The 23195-nt window shown below is 56.0% G+C and overlaps 2 protein-coding genes across 2 annotated transcripts in view; one reads left to right on the forward strand and one right to left on the reverse strand.

The window, feature by feature from the left end:
- The first annotated feature begins 145 nt into the window (after nt 1-145).
- KRTCAP3 (keratinocyte associated protein 3) lies at nt 146-1429 on the forward strand. The gene is made up of 5 exons (XM_049784216.1): nt 146-181; nt 292-536; nt 656-859; nt 949-1101; nt 1189-1429. The coding sequence occupies exons 1-5, from the start codon at nt 154-156 to the stop codon at nt 1276-1278; spliced, it is 720 nt and encodes a 239-aa protein (XP_049640173.1). The 5' UTR covers nt 146-153; the 3' UTR covers nt 1279-1429.
- Nucleotides 1430-1463: 34 nt separating this feature from the next.
- The window catches only part of IFT172 (intraflagellar transport 172), a 52636-nt gene continuing 30904 nt past the window's right edge, over nt 1464-23195 (reverse strand). Inside the window, 33 exon segments of the mRNA XM_049784230.1 lie at nt 1464-1665; nt 1957-2048; nt 2182-2335; nt 2554-2652; nt 2731-2790; nt 3115-3210; nt 5300-5419; nt 5500-5610; nt 6130-6246; nt 6450-6536; nt 6616-6789; nt 7302-7400; nt 9078-9210; nt 9293-9402; nt 9546-9726; nt 9844-9908; nt 10048-10141; nt 11707-11849; nt 13310-13426; nt 13507-13645; nt 13736-13830; nt 14197-14286; nt 15875-16019; nt 16130-16250; nt 16802-16823; nt 16825-16887; nt 16994-17076; nt 17079-17253; nt 17469-17546; nt 18220-18312; nt 18596-18680; nt 20854-20961; nt 21193-21332. Of these exon segments, the coding sequence (XP_049640187.1) occupies nt 1576-1665; nt 1957-2048; nt 2182-2335; nt 2554-2652; nt 2731-2790; nt 3115-3210; nt 5300-5419; nt 5500-5610; nt 6130-6246; nt 6450-6536; nt 6616-6789; nt 7302-7400; nt 9078-9210; nt 9293-9402; nt 9546-9726; nt 9844-9908; nt 10048-10141; nt 11707-11849; nt 13310-13426; nt 13507-13645; nt 13736-13830; nt 14197-14286; nt 15875-16019; nt 16130-16250; nt 16802-16823; nt 16825-16887; nt 16994-17076; nt 17079-17253; nt 17469-17546; nt 18220-18312; nt 18596-18680; nt 20854-20961; nt 21193-21332 (3579 nt within the window). The 3' untranslated portion in view covers nt 1464-1575.

Consider the following 23195-nt stretch of genomic DNA (forward strand, 5'->3'; position numbering starts at 1 on the left):
GGCGTGGTGTGTTGGGCGCCGTGGCCGCCAGGGGACGCGGTGGGGCCGGGCCGGGCCGAGCTGGGGCAGGGCAGGCCGGGGCGGGGCCAGGACAGGTGGGCCCAGGTGGAGCTGCCGGTTGGCGGCGGCGGCGGCGGCGCGGAGGGAAGCGGGATGAGGAGCTGCCGCCTCTGCACGTTCGGTAACGCCGGCCCGCGGGCCCCTCTCCCCAGCCCTGGGGTCCGGGTCCGGGGCGGCCGCCTGGCGCTCCCGCTTGGAGCTGCCCGGCTCAGGCGCGCCCGTGCTTTGCAGACGCGGCCCGGGGCCCGCGGCGGCTCATGCGCGTGGGGCTGGCGCTGCTGCTGCTGGGCCACCTGAACCTGCTGCTGGGCGCCGTGCTGCACGGGACGGTCCTGCGGCACGTGGCCGACCCCCGCGGCGCCGTCACGGCCGAGTACGCCACCGCCAACGTCATCTCCGTGGGCTCGGGGCTGCTGAGCGCGTCCGTGGGGCTCGTGGCCCTCCTGGCGTCCCGGAACCTCCGCCGCGCGCCGCTGGTGAGTCCGCCCCGTCCCGTCCCTTCCCGTGCCCGGGGCCGGGCCTGTCCTGGGGGGCCGGGGGTGGGCCCCTCCGAGAGCCGGGCTCACCGCTTGTCCGCCCGCCCGCTCGCCGCCAGCACTGGGCCCTGCTGGGCGTGGCGCTGGCCAACCTGCTGCTGTCGGCCGCCTGCTCCCTGGGCCTCCTGCTCGCCGTGGCCCTCACCGTGGCCAACGGAGGCCGCCGGCTCGTCGCCGACTGCCACTCGGGCGCACCGAGCCCCGGGCTGCCGGCCCCGGGCCCCGCGCGGGCCGACTGCCCTTTCGACCCCACGCGCATCTACGTGAGTGCCCGCCCTCGCCTCGCCTCGCCCCGGGGTTCCCCTCCGGGCCCCGCCCAGGCCCCCCACCAACTGCCTCCTCGCCCCGCCAGGACACGGCCATGGCCCTCTGGATCCCCTCCCTGCTCATGTCGGCCGCCGAGGCGGCATTGTCCGGCTACTGCTGCGTGGCGGCCCTCACTCTCCGCGGGGTTGGGCCCTGCCGGCAGGAAGCGCTGCAGGGCCAGGTAAGGGGGACCAGGGGGGTCGCGTCCCACTCAGGCAGGCCGGGCTGGGTCCCAGTCGAGGCCGGAGCGGACCAACTCTGAGCCGCCTCTCTGCAGCTGACGGAGCTGGAGCCGCCCAACTGGAGACAGCAGGAGGACGCGCAGCTCCTGGATCAACCTCGAGAAACCCAGCCGGTGCAGAAAAACTGGGCTTAGCACAGGGTAGGAAGCGCCGTGCACAGATCCGGCCTTCCCAGCCCGGTCCTCTCCTCGTCAGGCAGGTGCTGAACCGAGGCTCCTTCCACGGGCGGGGGTCTCCTCTTACCCTCAGGATGACACAGATGATTGTAATAAAGATCTTTTTTTTTTTTTTTTTTTTTTCCTACATGATTCGGAGTCCTGGAGTCCTGGGGGGAAAGGGCTCCACCGGGCTGGGGCGTTGGGGGCTGGATCACAGCGCACAGCGGTCTCAGTCACTCATGTGCCTTTAATTCGGGAGAGAACCCGGGCTCTTTACTGGAAGGAGAAGCTGGTGCTGGGCAGCCCTCCACACCACTGGCTGATGAACTTGAGCACGTCCTGGCACACCGGGCTGTGGGAGGTCTGAAAGCACAGGAGGCGTCAGAGAAGAGCAGCCCTGCTGCAAATCTTAGCTCTGGGGCCTCGGGTCAGGGTGCAAGGTGCAAGGGTAGGGCAGATGCTTTGCATGGTGCCAACCCGGGTTCCATTCTCAGCATCCTATTTAGTCCCCTGAGCACTGCTGGGTGTGGTCTCCACACCCCAATAGATAAAAACGACTCTGCTCTTTGAGCACTCTGAGCAAGGCCGTGCTCCCCTCCATCCCAATGTTTCACATCAGGGTCCGCCACCCCGTCCTCTGAGTATCCCTCTCACCTTGATAGCCATTAGGAACTTATTCCAGTTGTCCTTGTTGGCTGCCTTCCCAGGCCGCTTAAATTCAATTTTGTTCCTTAAAATAGGGTATCCTATGAAGAGGAATTGAGCCTGAAGGGCTGTACCCTCGAGCAATGGGGGCACAGAGCAAAAGCAGGAGGTGCTTGTCTCCTCTCCCCTCCCTTCCCCAGGTACAAGGGGACAGGAGGTGTGGGGATCCCTGACCTGTTATGAGGCAGGGCAGGGATCGCACGCCAGTGCTCGCAGCTACCAGGGAAGCCTCATAGGCACCGCGCTCATCCCGAGGCAGAACCTGCTCCAGCCGCTGGTCCATGGACACCGTGAGCACCCAGTCCCGGACCTCTTCTCTCTCGGCCTCCTGGGGATGAGGGGAAGCTGCAGCCTCGGGCAGGGCAGGGAACTATGGGGAGGAAATGGGGGTGCCGAGGACCTCATCCTGGGTTCACCCCTTCACTCACAAGTGCTCCTCCTTGGACTGCCTCTGCCTCTGCCCGGGAAGGGACAGTGAGGGCTGAGGGCCACAGAAACTGCGGCACAGAATGGGACCGGCCCAAACACCTCCAATCCTGCCCTTACCGGCACGTGCTGTTTGTCGGGAAGGGGCACCTCGAAGGGAATGTCTGTGTCCTGGAAGTCAGAGTGATCCAAGCTGTCCAATGTCCCTTCCTCGATGGCCTGCGGTGGGGTGGGAATTGTGAGATAGGCAGAGTTCGGGCAGCCCTTGCCATGGACACCACTCATCCCCCCACTCACATAGGTCAGATCCAGGAATCGGTTGAGGAAGATGAAGGCCATGTTCTCCCAGCCGACGGCCTGCAGCACAGAGGTGGAATGGGGGGAGGGCATGAAGGAAAATGACAGCCCCACACATCACCCGAGCAGCTGGCCTCTCCCTCAGAGACCCCTAAACTCATCAGGCCCAGAGCCTCCTCAGAAAAAGGCTCAGTGCCCTGCTGGGACCAACACTTCCGTAACCAATAAGGCCTTGTGCCCACCAAGCACACCCCAGGGTACTGGCGCCTACCCCCATGGCCTGGGGGTGCGACCACACTTGGGGCAACTGTGTAGCTCTGCCTAAACTTGCATGCAGTCTGTCTCCTGGTCCCGGGACTTCTTTGTTACCTGCTTCCTGCTCACCTTGGATGCCATGCCAGCTTCATAGAAGGCCTTGTCTGCAGGGAGCAGCTGCGTGTGTCGCAAGAGCGAAACAGAAAGCCTGGCAGCCACGGTTTCCTAAAGGGCAGAGTCAGCGCCGTGGGGCATAGAGCAGTTGCCCTGCACAAACAGGTTCCCCCACCTCCACCCATTTCTGCAGGACATGCACGCACGTGCGGACACTCAGTACTAGAGTCCACACATACTGGGACTCTTGATCTGGGGCCTAGGGTCTCTCTCTCACCACTCTCAGAGTATTGTGATCTGGGCACTACAGTGGCTGAACTACCAGGCCAATGAGCTGCTAACTAGAGCAGCCAGAGCCAGAAAACTACCCGATGTGAAACTGCTCTGAGTCTCAAGCACTTCTGGGTCTTCTTTTTTCTTCCTGCACCAAAGCATTGGGTCTATAGTATTTCTATTTTTGTTGTTGTTGTTTGTTTTGGGGCCATACCTGGTAGTGCTCAGGGCTGACTCCTGGCTCTGTGCTCAGAAGTCACTTCTGTTTAGGGACTAATTTGTGGTGCTGGGGATCAAACCTGGGTTGGCTGCATGTCAGGCAAGTGTCCTATCCGCTGTTCTCATGCTCCTATATTATGGTTTTTTTTTTTTTTTTTGGTTTGTTTTTGTTTTTGGGTCACACCTATCAGTGCTCAGGGGTTACTTCTGGCTCTGCACTCAGAAATTGCTCCTGGCAGGCAGGAGACCATATGGGATGCTGGGGATTGAACCTGGGTCTGTCCTGAGTCATCTGCACACAAGGCAAATGCCCTAGCACTGTGCTATCACTTTGGCCCTTCTATATTCTTTCTTTTGTTTTTGTTTTTGTTTTTGGGTCACATCCGGCAGCGCTCAGGGGTTACTCCTGGCAGGCTCAGGGGACCATATGGGATGCCAGGATTCGAAACACCATCCTTCAGTACAGGGCAAATGCCTTCCCTCCATGCTATCTCTCCGGCCTCCTATATTATTTCTAAGTTTCCATCCATTGCTAGAAATGGATAATCCAAGTCCATGAGTATACATAATACATTCTACCAGAAGTGAGCCTGAAGTTGATAACTGAAGTCAAGGATTTTAAATGGAGTTTTTTGGAGAGTTTGTATTGTTTTTGGGCTACAACTAGCTGTACTAAGGGCTTACTCCTGGCTGTATGCTCAGGAATCATTACTGGGGGATCATAAGAGATGCTGCAGAATTGAACTAGGGACTGTGATGTGCAAGGCAATGCCCTGCCTGCTATACTATTGCTTGCTCCAGGTCCTAAATGTTTAAACACAATCAGGTTTAAGAAGAAACTCCTGGGCCCGGAGAGATAGCACAGCAGTGTTTGCCTTGCAAGCAGCCGATCCAGGACCAAAGGTGGTTGGTTCGAATCCCGGTGTCCCATATGGTCCCCTGTGCCTGCCAGGAGCTATTTCTGAGCAGACAGCCAGGAGTAACCCCTGAGCACCGCCGGGTGTGGCCTAAAAACCAAAAAAAAAAAAGAAAAAAGAGAGAAGAAACTCCTCTCAGCAAGGTCAAAGATATATTTGAGGGAACTGGAGTCATAGTCCAGAAGTAGGGCACTTGCCTTGCATGTGGCTGACCCAGGTTTAATTCCATATGGTCTCCCAAGCACAGCCAGGAATAGATCCTGAGTATAGGGCCAGGAGTAACCAACCCCTTAGCATTGCTGGGTGTAGCCCCCAAAATAATAATGAATTTGACGGGCTGGAGCACTGGGACAGGGAGAAGGTATTTGTCCTTCGTGTGACTAGTCCTGGTGAGACCCCTGGCTTTGTATTTGGTTTTTCTGAGCAGACCTAGGAATTGTCTTGAGTACCTCTGAGTGTGGTACTCAACCCCCCAACTAGATAGATATAAAGATGTATTGGAGGATGAGAGAGATGTAAGAGGGATTGGGTCAATAGACTGAGAACATGCTTTGAAAGCAAGAACCAGGGGTTCAATCCCAGCACCATATGGTCCCCAGAGTCTGGCTGAAAGTGTCACTTCAGCACCATCAAGTAGGACCCCAGAATTCAAAACAAACCAAAGATGAACTATCTGGACCTAGGAGAGGGGGAGAGGAGAAGTCACCAAGCTTGAGATCTGGCACTCTGATACATCCACAGGGCAGGGTCCCCCAGCCTTCCCCAGGCTTCTGCAGCGCCCCCAGCCTTACCAGGGCCTTGACACTCTGGGCTGCGGAGCGAGTGGCATAGTAGTGGGCAATCAGCAGCATCGTCTCAAACTCCTCGTGGGCTGCGGAGTTGGCCTCTGAGGAATTCGCCAGGTTCTCACACTAGAGCAGGGAGGGAGAGTCAGGCAGCTGTGGCCGGGCCAGTGGGGGGCCGCAGGGAGCCCTCCTGGCTGCTTCCTCACCAGGTTGAAGAGGACATCGCGCAGGTCGGCCCAGCTGTGGTAGGCCTCAGCGCTGTTGCTCCCGGGCGAGCTCACCATGTCGGTGAAGATCCTCTTGTAGATGTTGAAGTTCTGGAGGGGAGGAAGGGAGCGGGGTGAGAGGGGACAGTGCGGGGATGGGCCAGGGGCAGGGACCAAGGGATGGAGAAGCAGCAGCAGCAACATGTTGGGCTTTTCCGGGGAAGAGAGAAGAGCAGCCTCTCACAGCTTCACGCCAGCGGCACAGCGCGGCCCTGCTCCGGACCCAAGGGGGTTGGGGTGCTCTCAGACTGCCTGGGTGGGGTTGGAGCAATAGCGCAGTGGTAGGGCGTTTGCCTTGAATGCAGCTGAGCAGGATGGACTTAGGTTTGATCCCCGGTGTCCCACATGGTCCCCAAGCCTGCCAGGAGCGATTTCTGAGCACAGAGCCAGGAGTTACCCGAGTGCCACCAGGTGTGGCTCCAAAACGCTCCCCCCAAAAAGACTGCCCTGGGTGCTGCAGGACTCCTAGAGGTGGGGGTTGTCTCTGGCGTTGGAGCTCTCTGAGACACTTTCTGGGAGGATGGACAGGGTGCGAGGAAGGAAGGAGGCGGCCCCGAGACAGGCTGGTACCTGGGAGTTGGCAGGGGCTCCATGCTGCACATACAGCGCCAGGGCCTGGGCACAGTCGCCCTCTCGGATCAAGTGAGTCGCGTACAAAGCCACGTATTTGTGCAGAATCTTGTAGTTCTGGCCGGGGAGGGAGGGGAGAGCAGGGTGGCAGGGGATGGTGGTGATATGGGGCCCGGGATTTGGCACAGGGGTAAAGCCAGGCCCTGTGTGTGGGCCTCCGACCATCCGACCCCAACTTTGGAGGTGGGAGAGCAGTGCTGGGAGGGTCCCGGGGCTTCCGATGCTCTGGGGCAGGCACAGAGGAGGAAGCGCATGCATACCTGCCGGGTGGCGGTTTCCATGCATTTGTCCCACTGGCCTTGCTCCACGTACAGATCCAGCGCGGCCACCACGTCCACGCTCACCAGCTGTGGGCACGGCAAAGGGAACGTCACCGCGGGCACAGCGGAGGGGCTGGTTGCGGGTGCTCAGCTGTTGCTGACTCACCGAGTCCACCTTGCCCTGGTTCTTGAGGAATTCCTTGTAGTGCTGGTCCACGTAGTCTTCGTACCGGGAATCCAGCTCCTTGGCCACGCGCTTGGCCTTGCTCCAGTCCTCGCCTTCCATCAAAGCATCGATGGCCTCTTTGACCAAGTTCAGGTTCAGAAAGAGCTCCGCAGCCTAGTGGGGGCATGCAGGAGAGGGGTCTCTGGTCTCAGGCCTGCCAACATGCCGCCTCTCACCCCTTCCTGGGCATCCTGCCACCGACCCTCCCTTCTCTATATATAGATTTTTCACTTTATTTTCTGTTTTCTGTTCTGTTTTCAGGTTACATCCTGCTGTGCTCAGGGGTTAGTCCTGGCAGGCTCAGGGACCCTATGGGATGCTGGGGGAATTGAACCCAGTCGGCCGCATGCGAGGCACAGCCCTCTCTGCTGTGCTATATCGCTCTGGCCCCAATTCTTCTTTGCCTTTCATCCATCTCTTTCTCTCCGGCCCCAATTCTTCTTTTCTTTTTTGGGCCACAGCTGGTGACACTCAGGGACGATTACTGGTTATATGCTCAGAAATTGTTCCTGGCTTGGGGGACCATCTGGAACGCTGGGGGATCGAACCTCGGTCTATCCTAAGTTAGTGCATGCAAGGCAAACGCCCTATCGCTTGTGCCATCGCTCTGGCCCCTCTTCGCTTACAGCACCGTGCTTCCCAATGCCAATCAGCTGCGGCCCCACGGCCTGAACTACTTCCAGACTTCGCTGGGAGGGCAGGAACTTGATGGCGAGTTCTGCGGCCTGGGTGGGTAGAGGAGAGCGATGATGAGACAAACATGGCCCCTTGGAGCCTGTCCCCCTTCCCACAGCTGCCAGCTCCCTCTTGCCCCTTCCGCCAGCCCTGTGAAAGGCCTGTCTCCCCAGCGAGTCTTTATCACCAGGTTTCAGTGGGCTTCCCTGCCAGTGCTGTGGTGCTGGGTTCCCTCCAATTCCAGGCTCAGCTGTACAAATCTTGCAGTTCAGGGCTTAGATTTCCCAGTGCTGAGAGTCATCAGGGTCCTACCAGGCATAACTTGGGGTAATGTGTATGGGGGATTCATGTGGTGCTGGGGATCACATGCAGACACGTGCCCCCTCCTGATTGCCTGGCTCCTGTTTGAGCCTTTAAAGGTCCCCAGAAGCATTTGCAGGCAACTTGCATACTGTTGGAGGTCACTGTCTGTGCTGGTTTCGTAGCCCACTGGCCTCTCCAGACCTTTTTTTTTTTTTTTTTTTTTGGTTTAGGGTCATACCCTGCAGCGCTCAGGGGTTACTCCTGGCAGACACTGGGGACCATATGGGATGCCAGGAATCGAACCACCATTACTTCTGGGTTGGCTGTGTGCAAGGCAAAATGCCCTACTGTTGTGCTATCTCTCAGGCCCCTTTCTAGACCTTCATCACTAACTTCTTGGTGACATGAAGTAAAGAAGCTTGAACAGAACTCCTGGGGACTCAGGGACCATCCATGGTGTTTATTTTCTGGGCCTCAGAAAATAATCATCATGTCCAAGAATGACATCTAGTGGGTTTAGATTAGCCTCTGTCGACAGAGGCCACACACCCTCTGATGGCTGGTCCCAACTGAGATGTGCTGCGCCCTCAGATCCACCCACATCCAAAGGGTTAGTCTAGCAAAAGGACCAGGAAATTTGTGAGAGATGGAATGATTCTGCTCACTTGTGTCCTGGGGCCACATCTGGGGGACTCACGGGGCCACCTCTGGCATGCTGCCGGGGACATGTTGAAGGGGTGTCACTCCTGGAGGTGTCTGGGATGTTACCCAGGACTTCTACATTCAAAGCCTACGCTCTGCCTGTTGAGCCTCTCCTGCCCCACGGCCATGTTTTCTTTCCTTGGGAAACAGCTTCACCATGTAGGTGCAGGTAGCTGGCCGCCACCTTCTCAGGGCCAGTGGCATCATCAGAACCACCCCATGGGCCCAGAGCCAGGCAGGCAGCTGCTCGGGATCCTTGTGGAGAGATGCTGACTCAGGCCAAGCCTGAGCCTCTTCCAATGCCATCCCTTGACCTTTTAGGAGATGCCAGTGTATGACTTGAGACAACGGCAGGAAATGTGGCCACCATCACGACACACTATAGGAGGCCGAGACATTGCCCTCCACTCCTCCAACCTCCAACAACACTCTCATTCCTGACTGGATCCTCCCCAGCAGCTCCAAGTTTCTCATTCCCTGCCTCCAAGTGCCCAAGCATCCTGCCCATTAAGATTTTGCAATGTGAACGTAGTCCATCAAACAGGCCTGGCTTTTCTTCAGGCCTCCCCAAATGCTCCACCAGACACCAAATCTCCCCTTGCTTCAGCTTTCCACATCTTAACTAGTGGCCTCATTCCCTCTTGCAGCCGCTCTTTTCCCGGCCCAGGTCCTAGAGAAGGAGAGTTGGGCTGGGGTGGTGGTGATGGTGGGGGGTGTCCTACCTTCATCCAGCACTTCTCCACCAGGCCACTGCTGTTGCCGGTGTCCCGCACCTTGAGGTAGCAGTCCACGGCGCGGCTGTACTCGGCTGCCTGCTCCCACTGGCGTGCCTGCTCCACCAGCCCCTCCATGCCCCTGCGGAGAGGGTGCCAGTCACCCCCTGGTTGGTGCCTCCCCCCACCCCCACCTGCCCAGTCCAGCGCTGGCTGCTGCCCACCTGGCACCCTTCTTGGCCGCCTCCTGCTCGTATTCCTGCTGCAGGGCCTCCAGCTGCCCTGGCACGTAGTCTTTGCAGATGCGCAGTGCCTCACTCCACAGCCCGGCCTCCTGCACCCCAGAAGGGCCTCAGTCTCTCCCCTCACTTCAGGGCTCTCCTCCCCGTGCTTGCCCCATCTCCCAGGCCAACCCTGGGGTCCTTATGTTGCAGCTGTGGGTGTCCCCCCAAACCCACCTTGACCCCGGAGCCCCACCTTGTAGTAACTGAGGGCCAGGCCGGGTCTCTGCGCCCGCAGTAGCAAGGCCTCTGCTTTCTGGAAATCCTTCTCCTCCAAGGCCCCCCGAGCCTGGCCCACCAGCACCTCGGTCACACTGTTGGGATCATGAGCCTCGGCCACCCGCTGAGCCGCCTCCCAGTCCTGGTTATGGACAAACCTGTGCACAGAGGGGAGCATGGGGAGATGAGTAGGGGGCTGGGCCAGGAGAAGGACTGGAGGAAGGAAGGATTTGGGGCTGTGTGGGCTGGCTGGGCGGAGGAATGCAGGGGCTCACATGAGGACGGCTTCCTTGGGTTTCCCAGCCCTGATGAACTCAGCTTCAGCCTCTTCAAATTTGCCCTGAGAGGAAAAAAAGAGCCCCAGGCGGATGGTGGAGAGAGAAGGCCTGGCAGCTGGAAGGGTTCGGGGAGCTTAGGGCCAGAGGCACTGGGAAGGGGTTGGGATGTTTAGGGTCAGGGGCACTGGGAGGGGCCAGTACCTCATCCTCCAGGTACATGGCATAGCGCAGGTGAATTTCGGGGGTTTTGTGCTTCAGGGCCAGCCGAGCGAGCTCGAATGCAAATTCAAAGGAGCTGGAATGGAAGGCGCAGAAAAAGTCCACACTTGGGTTTGGGAGGTACTCCAGCAGAAGGCCGCTTGCCTAGCATGAAGCCTGACCAGGAGTAAGTCCTGAGCACAGCCAAGTGTAGCCCCAAACAAAAAACCCAACCAAAGGGGTTTGGGAAACAGACAAACCAAAGACAGAAGAAAAAGAAACAGCAGCCTCAACCTGCTGACCACAGACTTTGCTTGCAGGCCCCCGAGGGTTTGCCCCTGGCACTGCATGGCCCCCTGAGCACTGCCAGGAGCGACCTGTGAGGTCAGAGTTGAGAGTAGTCAAGGCCACCCTCACCACCATGACACCGTCAGATTTGATCCCAAAATCAAAATGAAAAGTTTTCTGCCACAGGCCAGGCTAAGACAGTGGCAGTACACAGGACTTCCATGTGGAAGAGCCGGGTTCCACCCTGTGAGCAAACAGAAACCTTCTATATATGATGAAAAGTATAAGAGGAAAGGAAAAATGAAGGTGAGAAAGAAAGAAAAAACAGCAAAGGCAGGTATGGGGGGTAGGGAAGAAAGGGACCAAGAAAGAAAACCAGAAAAGTGGGCTTGAGCGATAGCACAGCAGGTAGGATGTTTGTCTTGCACACAGCTGACCCGGGTTTTATTCCCCAAGTACCACCAGGAATGATTTCTGAGTAAGTCCTGAGCACAGCCAGGTGTGGGCCCGAACCAAACCCAACCAATGGGGAAAAAAAAAACAAACAAACAGACAAACCAAAGAGAGAAGAAAAAGAAACAGGAGTAATCCCTGAGCACCACTGGATGTAAAAAAACAACAACAACAACAACCAAAAAACCAAAACCAAAACAACAACAACAACAACAAAAAGAAAACCAGAAAAGCAAATCAGTTCTTCTCTACTGGAGGAAAACCCAGCAACCAAGCAGCCAAAGAGACAGAGAAGCTTAGAGGGGTGGCAAGGGTCGGTCACTAGTGGCCCACCCCACCCCCAAACCACAGCTCACAGGAGCCCCTCAGAGAAGACCCTCAATGGCCACTGCAGCATCTGCCTTTTGCATTACAGGGGAGTCAGCCACAGGTTAGCAGGCCTTCATCCTAAAGAGCCCCCTCTTCTCGGGACAGGTCAGTGGCCCAGAGAGGCAGGGTGCTGTGCTCCCCGGGACACCAGCAGTCACCCCACTCTTGCCTCTCAGTCGGCTTCTCTAGGGCTCCCTCTGTGCCATGCTGCCTGTGTCCTGCCTCAGCTTTTGCTCCTGTCACAATTTCCCCCTTTTATTTCTTTGTGGGAGGGGGCCTTTGAGCCATACCCAGCAGTGCTCAGGGGTTGCTCTGGCTCTACACTCAGAAATCACTCCTGGCAGGTTCGGGATCAAACCTGGGTCGGCTTTGTGCAAGCCAACACTCTCCCTGCTGAGCTATTGTTCTGGCCAATATTTGCAACTGCTTTAGAGCCACATGTCCACTTGCTCTCTGCTCTCTCTCCCCCCACTTTTGGCAGGCGAGAATTCTACCATTGCACTCTACCCATGCACTCTCCCCACTTTTGGAAACAGGTGCCTGGGGCCTCACCAGTTGTCAGCAGCATGGTCCACGGCAGCCTCCAGGAGCCCCAGCTTGTTGAGCAGTCTGACGGCGGCCTCCCCACCCAGGCTCTTGGCCCACAGATAGGCCACGTGTTTGTGGGCATTAGCTCCACCATGAGTCTTGGCTACCTGTGAAGAAAGTCACTGTTTGAGGGCCACATCTGGTGATGCTCAGAGCTTACACCTGACTCTGTACTCAAGAATCACTCCTGGGGTCGGCGAGGTGGCGCTAGAGGTAAGGTGTCTGCCTTGCAAGCGCTAGCCAAGGAAAGACACGGTTCGATCCCCCAGCGTCCCATATGGTCCCCTCAAGCCAGGGGCAATTTCTGAACACTTAGCCAGGAGTAACCCCTGAGCATCAAACGAGTGTGGCCCCCAAAACAAAAAACAAACAATCACTCACTCCTGGCAGTGCTTAGACGACCATATGGAGTGATGGGGGTTAAAATGTAACTGGCCGGGGCCGGCGAGGTGGCGCTAGAGGTAAGTGTCTGCCTTGCAAGCGCTAGCCAAGGAAAGGACCACGGTTCGATCCCCCGGCGTCCCATATGGTCCCCCCAAGCCAGGGGCAATTTCTGAGTGCATAGCCAGGAGTAACCCCTGAGCATCTAACGGGTATGGCCCGAAAAACCAAAAAAAAAAAAAAAATGTAACTGGCCATTGGGGCCAGAGAAATAGCACAGTGGTGTTTGCTTTGCAAGCAGCCAATCCAGGACCAAAAGTGGTTGGTTCGAATCCCAGTGTCCCATATGGTCCCCAGTGCCTGCCAGGAGCTATTTCTGAGCAGACAGCCAGGAGTAACCCCTGAGCACTGCTGGGTGTGGCCCAAAAACAAAAACAAAAACAAAGACACCAAAAATAGACACTTACAGCAGGGAGGGAAGAAAGGGCCAGACTGACAGCAGGGCCAACTAGGCACTAGGCCAACTAGGGCATGTGGCCAACTAGAGTTTGATCTCCAGTACCCCATATGGTTCCCCAAGAATTGCCAAGAATAATTCCTGAGTGCATGGGGGCTGGAGCAATAGCACAGTGGGTAGGGCATTTGCCTTTATGGAGCAAACCAGGGTTTGATCCCTGGCATCCCATACAGTCACTCGAGCTCTGCTAGGAATAACTTCTGAGTGCACAAGCAGGAGTAACTCCTGAGCACCGCCAGGTGTGGCCCCCCCCAAAAAAATTCCCGAGTGCAGAGAAAAGAAGAACCCCTCACTGATCCCCAATTGGAGCAAGGTCAATATTATAGCAGGTAGGGTGCTTGCCTTGATGAGGCTGACCAAGGTTCAATTCCCTGCATCTCATATGGTCCCTAAGCACCAGTAGGAATTAACTCCTGAAAGCAAAGCCAGAAGTAGCCCTTGAGCACTGCCAGGTGTGGCCCCAAAACAAAACACAAAACCCTGAGTATGGCCCAAAAAGGGCTGGAAAGATGCTCCAAGGGCTGAGCACAGACTTTCACACAGGAGGCCCAGGTCCCAATGCTAGCACTATGGGCCCCAGTACCCCTGGGAGCTCAGAGCACAGAGCCACAAGTGACCCCACCCCCAAACAAACAGGTGGTCAAGGAAGTGGGAGGGATGTGCTCTCACCCGGTAAGCTTCCTCCCAAAGCCCGTTGGACCGGAACATGCTGACGGTCGCCTTCCACTCCTGGGCCTGCAGGTAATGATACTCGGCCTCCTGCAGGCGACCCTCGGCCTCCAGCTCCTGCGGGAAGGAGGTCAGCTGGGGAGGGGGCCGGGAAGCGGGGTGGGTGGAGGACGGGCTGGCAGGACTCCAGGGCTCACCTTGCCCAGGTGCAGGTGAGTGTCGCTGAGGAGGTCGGGGTGGTGCTTCCCGACCAGGCGGATCATGTCGTCGTACAACTTGTGCTTCTTGAACATGGTGATGGCGAGGTCCGGCTCCTCCACCATCACGTAGAGCCTGGCCCAGGAGAAGAGAGGAGGATGGAGCGAGAAAGTGCAGGGGGGTCACAAGACCTCCCACGACGCCCTGCATCTTGCCACACTCACCTCTCGGCCCTCGCGGTACTTGCCCTGTTTCTCCAGCTCCTGGGCCTGAGTGATGTACAGCACAGACACCTCCTCGGGCCTCATGCACTTCAGCGCCAGCTGTGGGCACACAGCGGAGGGAGGGTCTCAGCGAAGGTGCTAAGCCCAGTCTGTCAGCCCAGGAGGTGTGGTGGGGATGGATTCAAGGGACAGCCAGACTCATGCTCTAGGCAGGAGGTGCTCAGGGGCCCGCTGCCAGCCTTTTTCCAGGAGTGAGCACAAGAGGGAAGGGCCCAAGATGAGCAGTTTAGGGGGTGCATTTCAGGGTTCCCCGCTCTCAAACCCTTGCTCTGCTGTGAGGGCTTTGGCAGAGATGCCCAGACTCGCTGGGGCCCCCTCTTCCTCATCTCCTTGGGAATCCTTGGAAAGGAGGTGGGTGATCAGAGGCAAAGTGGAGACAGGCGGTGCCTGGAGCCCGGAACCTGCCTTGTGGGCCTGCTCCCAGCGGCCAGCTTGCGTGTACATGTCGATGGCATCTTTGGTGCGGTCGCCTTTCGTGTACAGCTCCTCTGCGATCTGCGGGCGAGAGGCGGATGTGGAGGGTCAGAGCAAGAGAGCTACAGGGATTGGAGGAGGGAGGTTGAGTCCGGGCACAGTGGACACCACTCGGCGAAAAAAAGCACAAAAAGATAGAGTCGCATGGTTCATTGCTTCACAAGGATGGATCTGGAGTGTGATGCTAGCGGAGTCAGAGGAAGCCCCTCCCCAGATGCCTTGCACGGGGCTTCAATTCTCAGTATTCCATGTGGTTCCCCAAACCCCTCTAGGAGTAACTCCTCAGCACAGAGCTAGGGGAGTAATCCCTGAACATCTCCAGGTATAGACCAACACTCTTCAAACCAAAACAGAAACCCAAATACCTTTGTAACTTTGTAATTCACAATGATTCAATTAAAAAAAGAAAAGGGAAATATAAAAAATGAAAAAAAAGATCAGGCCTCAGGGAAGGAGGCGAGCCTACTACAGCTGGATAAAAACAGCATCCCCGAATCGTCTAATGTTTTGCCGAAAAGGGGCCAGGAGACTGACGTCGGTTAGGCCGTGTGTCTAGTATAAGCTCGACCTGAGCTTGACTCCTGGCACAACCTGGGCTTCTGAGCATCTCAAGGGTCAGCCCTGTTGGCTCCAGCACTGCCCGAGTGACTGGGTATCCTCAGCACTGCAGGACCGCATCCTATACGAGTGGCACCAGATCCACAGTGCCTCCTGAGCACTGAACCATTAGCCCATCTGGCAGGATCCCAGGCTTCCTGAGGGCCATTTGAGAGGCTCCAAAATAAGGAAGGGGGGCTGGAGCGATAGCACAGATGGTAGGGCGTTTGCCTTGGATGCGGCTGATCCAGGTTCAATCCCCAGCATCCCATATGGTCTTCTGAGCCTGCCAGGAGTGATTTCTGATAGCAGAACCAGGAGTAGCCCCCTGAGCGCCACCGGATGTGGCCCCAAAACGAAAAACAAAACAAAGATTGAAAAAAAAAAAAGGAAGACAAGCCCCATATGTTATGAGAGAATCCACTGGAAGTTTAAAAGGGTCTCATAAAAAAAATAAATAAAAGGGTCTCATGTTGAGGGTGATAATACAGCAGGGAGGGCATTTGCCTTGCATGCAGCCAACTGGGTTCAATTCCCAGCACCCTATACGGTCTCCTGAGCTCCACCAGGAATGATCCTTGACTACAGAGCCAGGAGTAAGCCTTGAGTAAAGCTGGGTGTGGCTCCTCAAACAAAAAATAAATAAAATAGTCTCACGGAACCGGAGTGATAATACAGCAGGTATTACATACTGTACACAGCAAATCTAGGTCAAATTCTAGCCCCTTCCTCCCCAGGCCCCACCAGGAAGGAGTGAGTCCTGAGCATTTCTGGGTGTGGACCCCAAATGAAACAAAGTGGTCTCTCATTTTGACCTCCAAGAGAAATCCCTGTTCTGAGAGATTTATGGAGAGTAGCTCCTGCTTGTAGAAAGAGCTGGAGACCCGCTGGGGGGTGGGGGTGGGGAAGGGGCTGGGCTGGGGGCACGCAGGGAAGAAGGAAACCTCTGCCTTCCCTTGGGGGCACTGGGCCCCAGCCAGCCCTCTGCACCCACACCCGCGGCTTGCCTCACCTCATATTCCTGCAGGGATGCATAGTGCTGGGCCACTCGAGGGTAGTACTTGGACGCTGTGTTCCGGTCCTGCAGATCTAGGATGTAAATCGCCTTCTTCCACTGGCGGGCACCCAGGGCCGCCTCAATCGCCTTAATGGAACACCTGGCATGGTGGATGCAGGGGGAGTCACCTCCCCACCCAGGCTCCATTGGGTCACCTCTTGTGGGCCCGGGGCCTGCCCGTCTATCTCCTTGCACCCCATCCCAGCCCACCTGGCTTCTATGTAGTGGTTAATGGCCGCGTCCAGCTGCTTCTGGACCACCAGGTGGTCACCCCAGGCCTCCTCCAGGCGCACCACCTCCCCGGGGAAGGCCACGCGAGCCAGCTCCACCGCTGCCAGGGACAGAGAGGGTAAGTGGGGGGGGGTAGGGAAAGGATATGGACAATAAGTTCTGGGTGAACGGGCTGAGACGCGGGAGGAGGACCTGGAAACACTCCCCATCTCAGATCAGTGCCTGAGGACTGGGAAGAGTTTTGGGGGGTGGAACTGGACCAAGAGCACAAAGGGGAGGGCATCTGCCTTAAGCCAGGTTGGATCCCCGGCATCCCATATGGTCCATTTTTTTTGGTGGGGGGGAGTCACACCCGGTGGCATTCAGGGGTTACTCCTGGTTCTGCACTCAGAAATCGCTCCTGGTAGGCACGGGGGACCATGTGGGATGCCGGGATTTGAACCACCGTTTGTCCTGGGCATGCATGTCAAATGTCCTACATTGGTGATATAGTCAAATGCCCTACCACGGTGCTATGTCTCCGGCCCCCATATGGTCCCTTGAGCACCTCTAGGAGTGACTCCTGAGTGCAGAGCCAGAATAACCCCTGAACGCTGCCGGGTGTGGCCCCACAAAGCAAACAAGAGTATCTGGAGGTTTTGAGGGGGGCACCTTTCATGAACGCGCTGCCTTTTACAGTAGCACTCCAGTGCCCCCCGGGCTGTGGATTTTCGGATCTTCTCAAGAGATCGCGCTGCCTGGTCAGACAAAACGAATGAGAGTGCTTGGGGCCCTGTAGACTCCATTGTGGCCACCTTTCCCTACCCTGACAGCGGGCGGTGGACCGGGCCAGACCACAGTAACCCGCTCATACAGCTCGCTCTTGATGAGGGCGGAGGTAGATGCGCTCTCCACCAGGCTCCGAGTTGGGCTTAGCAGCTCCTCCAGGTGAGAGCACCAAGCCGCGACCGGCTCTTGCCAGGGAGCCGGCTTTTGAGGTAGAGGCTAATAGCTGCCAGCCCGTCGCCTTGGCTCTCCTGGAGCTCGCCAGCCCGCTCCTCCTGCTGAGTGTCCATCAGCCACTGGTAGTAGCCCCGGCGCAGCTTCTCCAGGGCAGGGTGGCCCTGGGTGGGTAACGGGGGTGTGTGTGCATGAGAGGTTCGGGTCACAGCCCCTCTTCCTGCCCTGTGGTGTCCCAGGCTTTTCCAATCCCACTGCAAGGCATGGGCCCGCACTCTTGGTGGACCCTCTGCCTAGGTTTCAGCTGCCGCTGTGACAAAGAGGCAACGGGGACGTTGGCAGGGTGAGGCCTGACGGACTGTGGTGAGCATGGCCTTACCTTGGCCTCAGCCACAGCGATGCAATCATCCCAACGGTGGAGTTCCTGGTACATGTTCATTGCCTCCTCCACAGCGTTCTAGCGTGGCAGGGAGTTGCCCAGAGCAAGGATTCAAATCAGCTGGGAAGGCCTCCCCAGACTGGCCTAAACCTCAGCCTCGTCCCCACACACACAGAGGCAGATTCACCGTGAGAAAAAAGGGCAGCTCTGTTCTATGGGCCCCTAATATGCACCAAGCCCCTTCTAAAGCAATTCTCCTTAAAGAGGGGTCCTCAAGGGGGCCGAGCGTAACAGTGCAGTGGTAGGGCATTTGCTTTGCATGCGACTGACCTAGGACAGACCGTGGTTCAATCCCCAGTGTCCCATATGGTCTCCCAAGCCAGGAGCAATTTCTCAACACATAGCCAGGTGTAACCCCTGAGCGTCACTGGGTGTGGCCCCAAAACAAAAAAAAAAAACAAAAAAAGACAAAAACCACCAAAACCCCAAAAAACAAAAAACAAACAAAAAAGGAGGGCTTCTCAAGTTGGGTAGGTCACAAGAAGCCTCCCTTCTCTCTAATCTGGAGCGACCTCCAAGCAAAAAATCACAAGCACAGGTTCTGGGTTGGGAGTGGAAGTCAGACTGTGTGTGGGAGACAGAAAAAAACTTCTTTCCCCTTCTCCCCAAACTTCTGGAAGTTCCACCAAGTACTTCCATTTTCCTGGGTCTCCACTTCCTCTTTCCCCCTCTGACCAACTCTGCCCCATACCTGTTCCAAGAAGATCATTTCGGCCAGTTTATAGTTCTTCTCTAGCATGGCAAGGCGTGCACGGACCTGATAAAAATCTGTCCCTTCACCACCCTGTGGGGAATGGGGGTGGGGCTTCAGCGTGTTGTGCCAGGTATGTGGGCATCACTGGCTCTGTGTGGGCTGAGTGGGGGAGACTGGAGGGAAGGGGGCTACAACCAGGGGAGGGAACTGCTTCCTTGGGGCTTAGAGGTCTAAGGCCTGACAATTTGAGTGTTTAGACTTGAGGATGGAGGAGTGCAGGAAATAGGCGTGAGTAGAGAGTGAGGAATTTGGGGGCCAAGTGTGGAGAAGGGTCTCAGCTTGAGACCACATTCATCGGGAGTATAATACTTACATATTCCCGAGACACTTGATCTGCAATTTCATTTGTCTTGTGCAGAAACTGGGCTTTGGCAACGTGGCCCAGAGCAGAAAAGCACCTGAAATAGAAAAAGAGTCGTGGGGAATGGGCTAGAGAGGTCACAATGAGTTGCGGGGAAGGCGCTTGCTTTGTATGCAGCCAACCCAGCACCATACACTGGGCCCCAAGCCCTGCCTAGAATGGTTGCTAAAGGGCCAGAGCGATAGCACAGCGGGTAGAGTGTTTGCCTTGCATGTGGCAGACCTGGGCTTGATCCCCAGCATCCCATACGGTCCCCCCAGGAGTAATTTCTGAGTGCAGAGCCAGGAGTAAACTTTGAGAGCCAGTGGGAGTGGGCCCAAAACAAACAAAAACAAATAAACAAAAAATGGTTGTTAAGCACAAAGCCAGGAGTAATTCCTGCGTAATGCCAGGCATGGGCCAAAATATGAAGAAAAAGGTATTTAAGCAAGGCAAGATAAAGCACAGGCAATTCCAAGCCGAAAAAGTGGCCAACAGACCTTGAAGGCAGGAAGGGCCAGCATAGCTGGAGCCTCATGGTCTAGATGGGAGGAGAGGTCAAGTATCACAGGGCCTCAGGGCCTGTTGGCAAGGCTGGAGTCTGGGTTTTGTTTCTATTGTTGTTCCTTCATGTTTGGTTTTGGGGCCATACCGGGTGGTGCTTAGGGATCCTAGCTGTTCTCACTGGACCACTTGGTACCAGGGACTGCATTACCAGGAACTGAACTCCAACTTTCCAAATGCCAAGAGGGTGCTCAGCCCCTCTGGGCTCTCTTCAGTCTATCTGAGTGTGATTCTAGAAAAGGGCATCCAGCAGGGCCAGGGACCTGCTTCTGGACTTTCATAATGCTGCTGCCCCTAAGCATCTTTCTCTGTCCTTCTGACCAGTGTGAATTAAAGGAAAGGATGGGACTACGGGACAGCAAAGCAGCATCGAGGATGAGGGGGGTACTGTGTTGGGTGGGGAGCAGAGTGGGGCAGGGGAGGGAGCTAAAAGATCTGAAGCTGGGCCAGAGAGATAGCAAAGCAGTAGAATGTTCTTTGGGGTTTTTTTTGTTTTGTTTTGTTTTTTGGGTCACACCCGGCAGTGTTCAGGGGTTACTCCTGGCTCTATGCTCAGAAATCGTTCCTGGCAGGCTCAGGGGACCATATGGGATGCTGGGATTTGAACCACTGACCTTCTGCATGCAAGGCAAACGCTTTATCTCCATGCTATCTATCCGGCCCCAGCAGTAGGACATTTGCCTTGCATGTGGGCAACTACGGTTCGATTCCCAGCATCCATATGATCCCCCAAGCCTGTGAGGGGCAATTTCTGAATGCAGAGCCAGAAGTTAACTCCTGAGTGCCACTAAGTGTGACCCAACCCTCCCCCACCCCAAAAAAAAGAGAATATCTGAAGCCCCTGATCAACGAGCCCATGGCCCCCGCTGACATCCCTGTGGGAGTGGGGTCACAATCAGGACCACAGGCTGATTTCTGGGGAGTGCTGATGACCCCCTCACAGCCCTTCACTGCACTGCTCCTCCCGGGTGAAACACCACCATTTCCCTTTACTCACTTTCCTTATTTTCTTCTCCTGGGGGCTGGATGCGGAGTTTGGGCTATGTTCAACAGTGCTGTTGGGTATTCTGACTCTGTACTCAGGAGGGACCCCTGTGGTGCTCAAGGGACCAGGTATGGTGCGGGAGGATAGCACCAGAGTTGGTATGTGAAAGCATATGACCTAGGGGCCTGTCTAATGTTTTTTTTTCCCTGCTTGTTTCTGGACCACACCAGGCAGCATTCAGAGGCTACTCCCGATTCTGCATGCAGGAATCACTCCTGGCAGCCTCAGGGGCCATATGAGATACTAGGAATTGAACATGGTCAGCTGTGTACAAGGCAAGGTGCCCTAACCTAATGTGCCATCTCTCTGGCCCCTCCTTCCTATCTAATGGCCCCTCAGACCAATTCTGCACAGTGACCATGCAGATATCAAGGCCAGGAGAGGCAGAGAGAGTTTCAAGTCCACTCAAATATTGACAGGGATGTGTACTGAAAGTACTGGGTATGGGAGGGTCACAGATTTGAAAGGAAGGACTCAGTCAGTGGAGGGAATGCCTCAGCCCAGGTGTGTCTCAACTCCAAGATGGAGTCCATGTCATTAAGGAGGGTCTGTTTTGCTGTCAGAGGGCCCCAAGATCAGCCATCCTGGGCAGGTACCCCCAGTCACACTGCTCGGTCCTCACCTCTCTGCAATGTGCAGCTGCCTGGCTTCCAGGGCCAGTTTACTCAGTGTCTTCCACATGGCCTCTGTTTCCGGGGTCATTTCCAGAGTCTCCAAGAAGGCCGTGGCCCTGGGGAGGCAGAAAGCAGGGTGGGGGAGAGGAAAGGAGGAAGAGGAAGGGGAGGAAGTCAGGCTCCTGTCAGGGTGCTCTGGACTCTGTGGCCAGGCTGGAGGGAGACAGGAATAGGCGTGGTCCTGAACCTTTTAGTCTAGTCACTGCTGGATCAGTCACCGAGGGAGCCTTTGTAGGCAAGGTCAGCGCCTCCCCGACGTTCCCTGGGACCAGGCTCCCCACTCTCACCGGATGTAGTTGCCGTCATCGATGGCCGTTCCAAACTCGATCAGGCCTTCATCCAGCGTGTAGGCGACTGTGGTCACTCCCTCGGTCACCATCACCTCGGTCTTGCCTCCACCCCCGCTCACAGGCCTATGACATTCCCCCTGGAAAAAGGCGAGCCCTCGATGGGCTCAGACTCTGCTGCAGATTGTCCCCTGCCCCACCGTGAGCTTGTTTCTCTGGGTTTCCTTCCTTAAGCAGGCCAACTACTCATCTCTGCTCGACACTCCCGGGTCTAAACCCCTCATGGGCCGAGCGCCCCCACAGCACGGCCCATTTCCACTCTCACGTGGCCCCCCGTGGAACATCTCATCTCTTCAGATTTTACTTTTTGGTGTCTGGGCCACATCTAGGGGTGCTCAGGGTCACTCCTGGTAGGGCTTGGGGGGAGGGGGGAGCCCTATGTGGTGCCCGGAATAGAACCCCGGTTGGCAACATGCAAGGCAAGCACCCTACCTGCTGTACTATTCTCTATTTTGCCAGAGATCTGTTTTTTGGATAAATAATTTCACTGCGGGTCCACACCTAATGTTGCTTAGCAGCTACTCCTGGCTCTGTGCTCAGGGGTTGCTCTAGAGGTGCGCTGGTTGGTACCAAGGACTGAACTCAAGCCACCTGTTCACTGAACTATCTTTCTGGTTCCTCAATGAGACACCTTTGAGATAAAAGTGTACTCAAATGGTGATCTGAGGGTGTATGGTGAAGGGAGACCTGACACTCTGGTGGTACACAATGCAAGCCTAATACTAACTACTCTAGTATTGTAAACAAAAATAAAGATTTGGGCTGGAGCAGTAGCACAAGCGATAGGGCATTTGCCTTGCTGAGCTAGATGGATCCCCCGGCAATCCCAATGGTCCCCCAAGCCAGGGGTAACTCCCGAGTGTCACTGGGTGTGGCCCCCAAAAACAAAAAAATAATAGATTTGATCATGTTAAAAAAATACAAATTATTGGAGGGGGAGGGACATGGAGAATCAACGATGCAAAAATAAAAGGTAGAAAGAGAAGTTGGTGCCTTGTTGGGAAATTCAAACATATTGTGTCTAGAAAAGAGTAATAGGGGTTGGAGTGAGAGCACAGCTGGTAGGGCACTGGCCCTGCATGTAGCCACCTGGGCAGGATCCCTGGTAACACTTAATGGTTCCCCTGAGCTGCAACCAGGTGTGACTGCTGAGTGGAGGTCCAGGTGTAAGCCTTGAAGGACTGGATGGGGCCCCAAAAACCATAATCATTATCACCACCACCATCACCGTCCTACACAGCACATTTGCCACCTTTTTAACTTGTTTCGTTGGCATCTGATAATGCTCAGAGCTCACTCCTGGCTCCACCATTTAGGTTTGAGGTCACTCCTGGCATGCTTGGGAGACCATATACTATATGGCATATAGGGTGTGAAGGATTGAACTTGGGGACCTGGAGCGATGGTGCAAACAGTAGGGCATTTGCCTTGCATGCGTTAACCTAGGACAGACCGCAGTTCAATCCCCCAGCATCCCAGAGGTCTCTCGAGCCAGGAGCATTTTTTTTTCTTTTTGGTTTTGGGCCACAACAGGCAGGGCTCAGGGGTTACTCCTGGCTCCACGTTCAGAAATCACTCCCCGGCAGGGCTGGGGGTAGGGGCATATGGGATGTTGGATTCAAACCCACCATCCTGCATGCAAGGCAAATACCTTACCTCATGCTATTTCTCTGGCCCCCAGGAGCAATTTCTGAACACACAGCCAGGAGTAACCCTTGAACGTCACCGAATGTGGCCCAAAAAGAAAAAAAGCCTGGAGCGGTGGCTCAGCAGTAGGGCGTTTGGCTTGCAAGTGGCTGACCTAGGATGGACCAGGTTCAATCCCCCCAGCGTCCCATATAGTGCCCCAAGCCAGGAGCGATTTTTGAATGCATAGCCAGGAATAACCCCCGAGCATCACTGGGTGTGGCCCAAAAACCAGAACCAAGGGGCCAGAGAGATAG

Source organism: Suncus etruscus, chromosome 12 (assembly GCF_024139225.1).
Source record: "Suncus etruscus isolate mSunEtr1 chromosome 12, mSunEtr1.pri.cur, whole genome shotgun sequence".
Lineage (NCBI taxonomy): Eukaryota > Metazoa > Chordata > Mammalia > Eulipotyphla > Soricidae > Suncus > Suncus etruscus.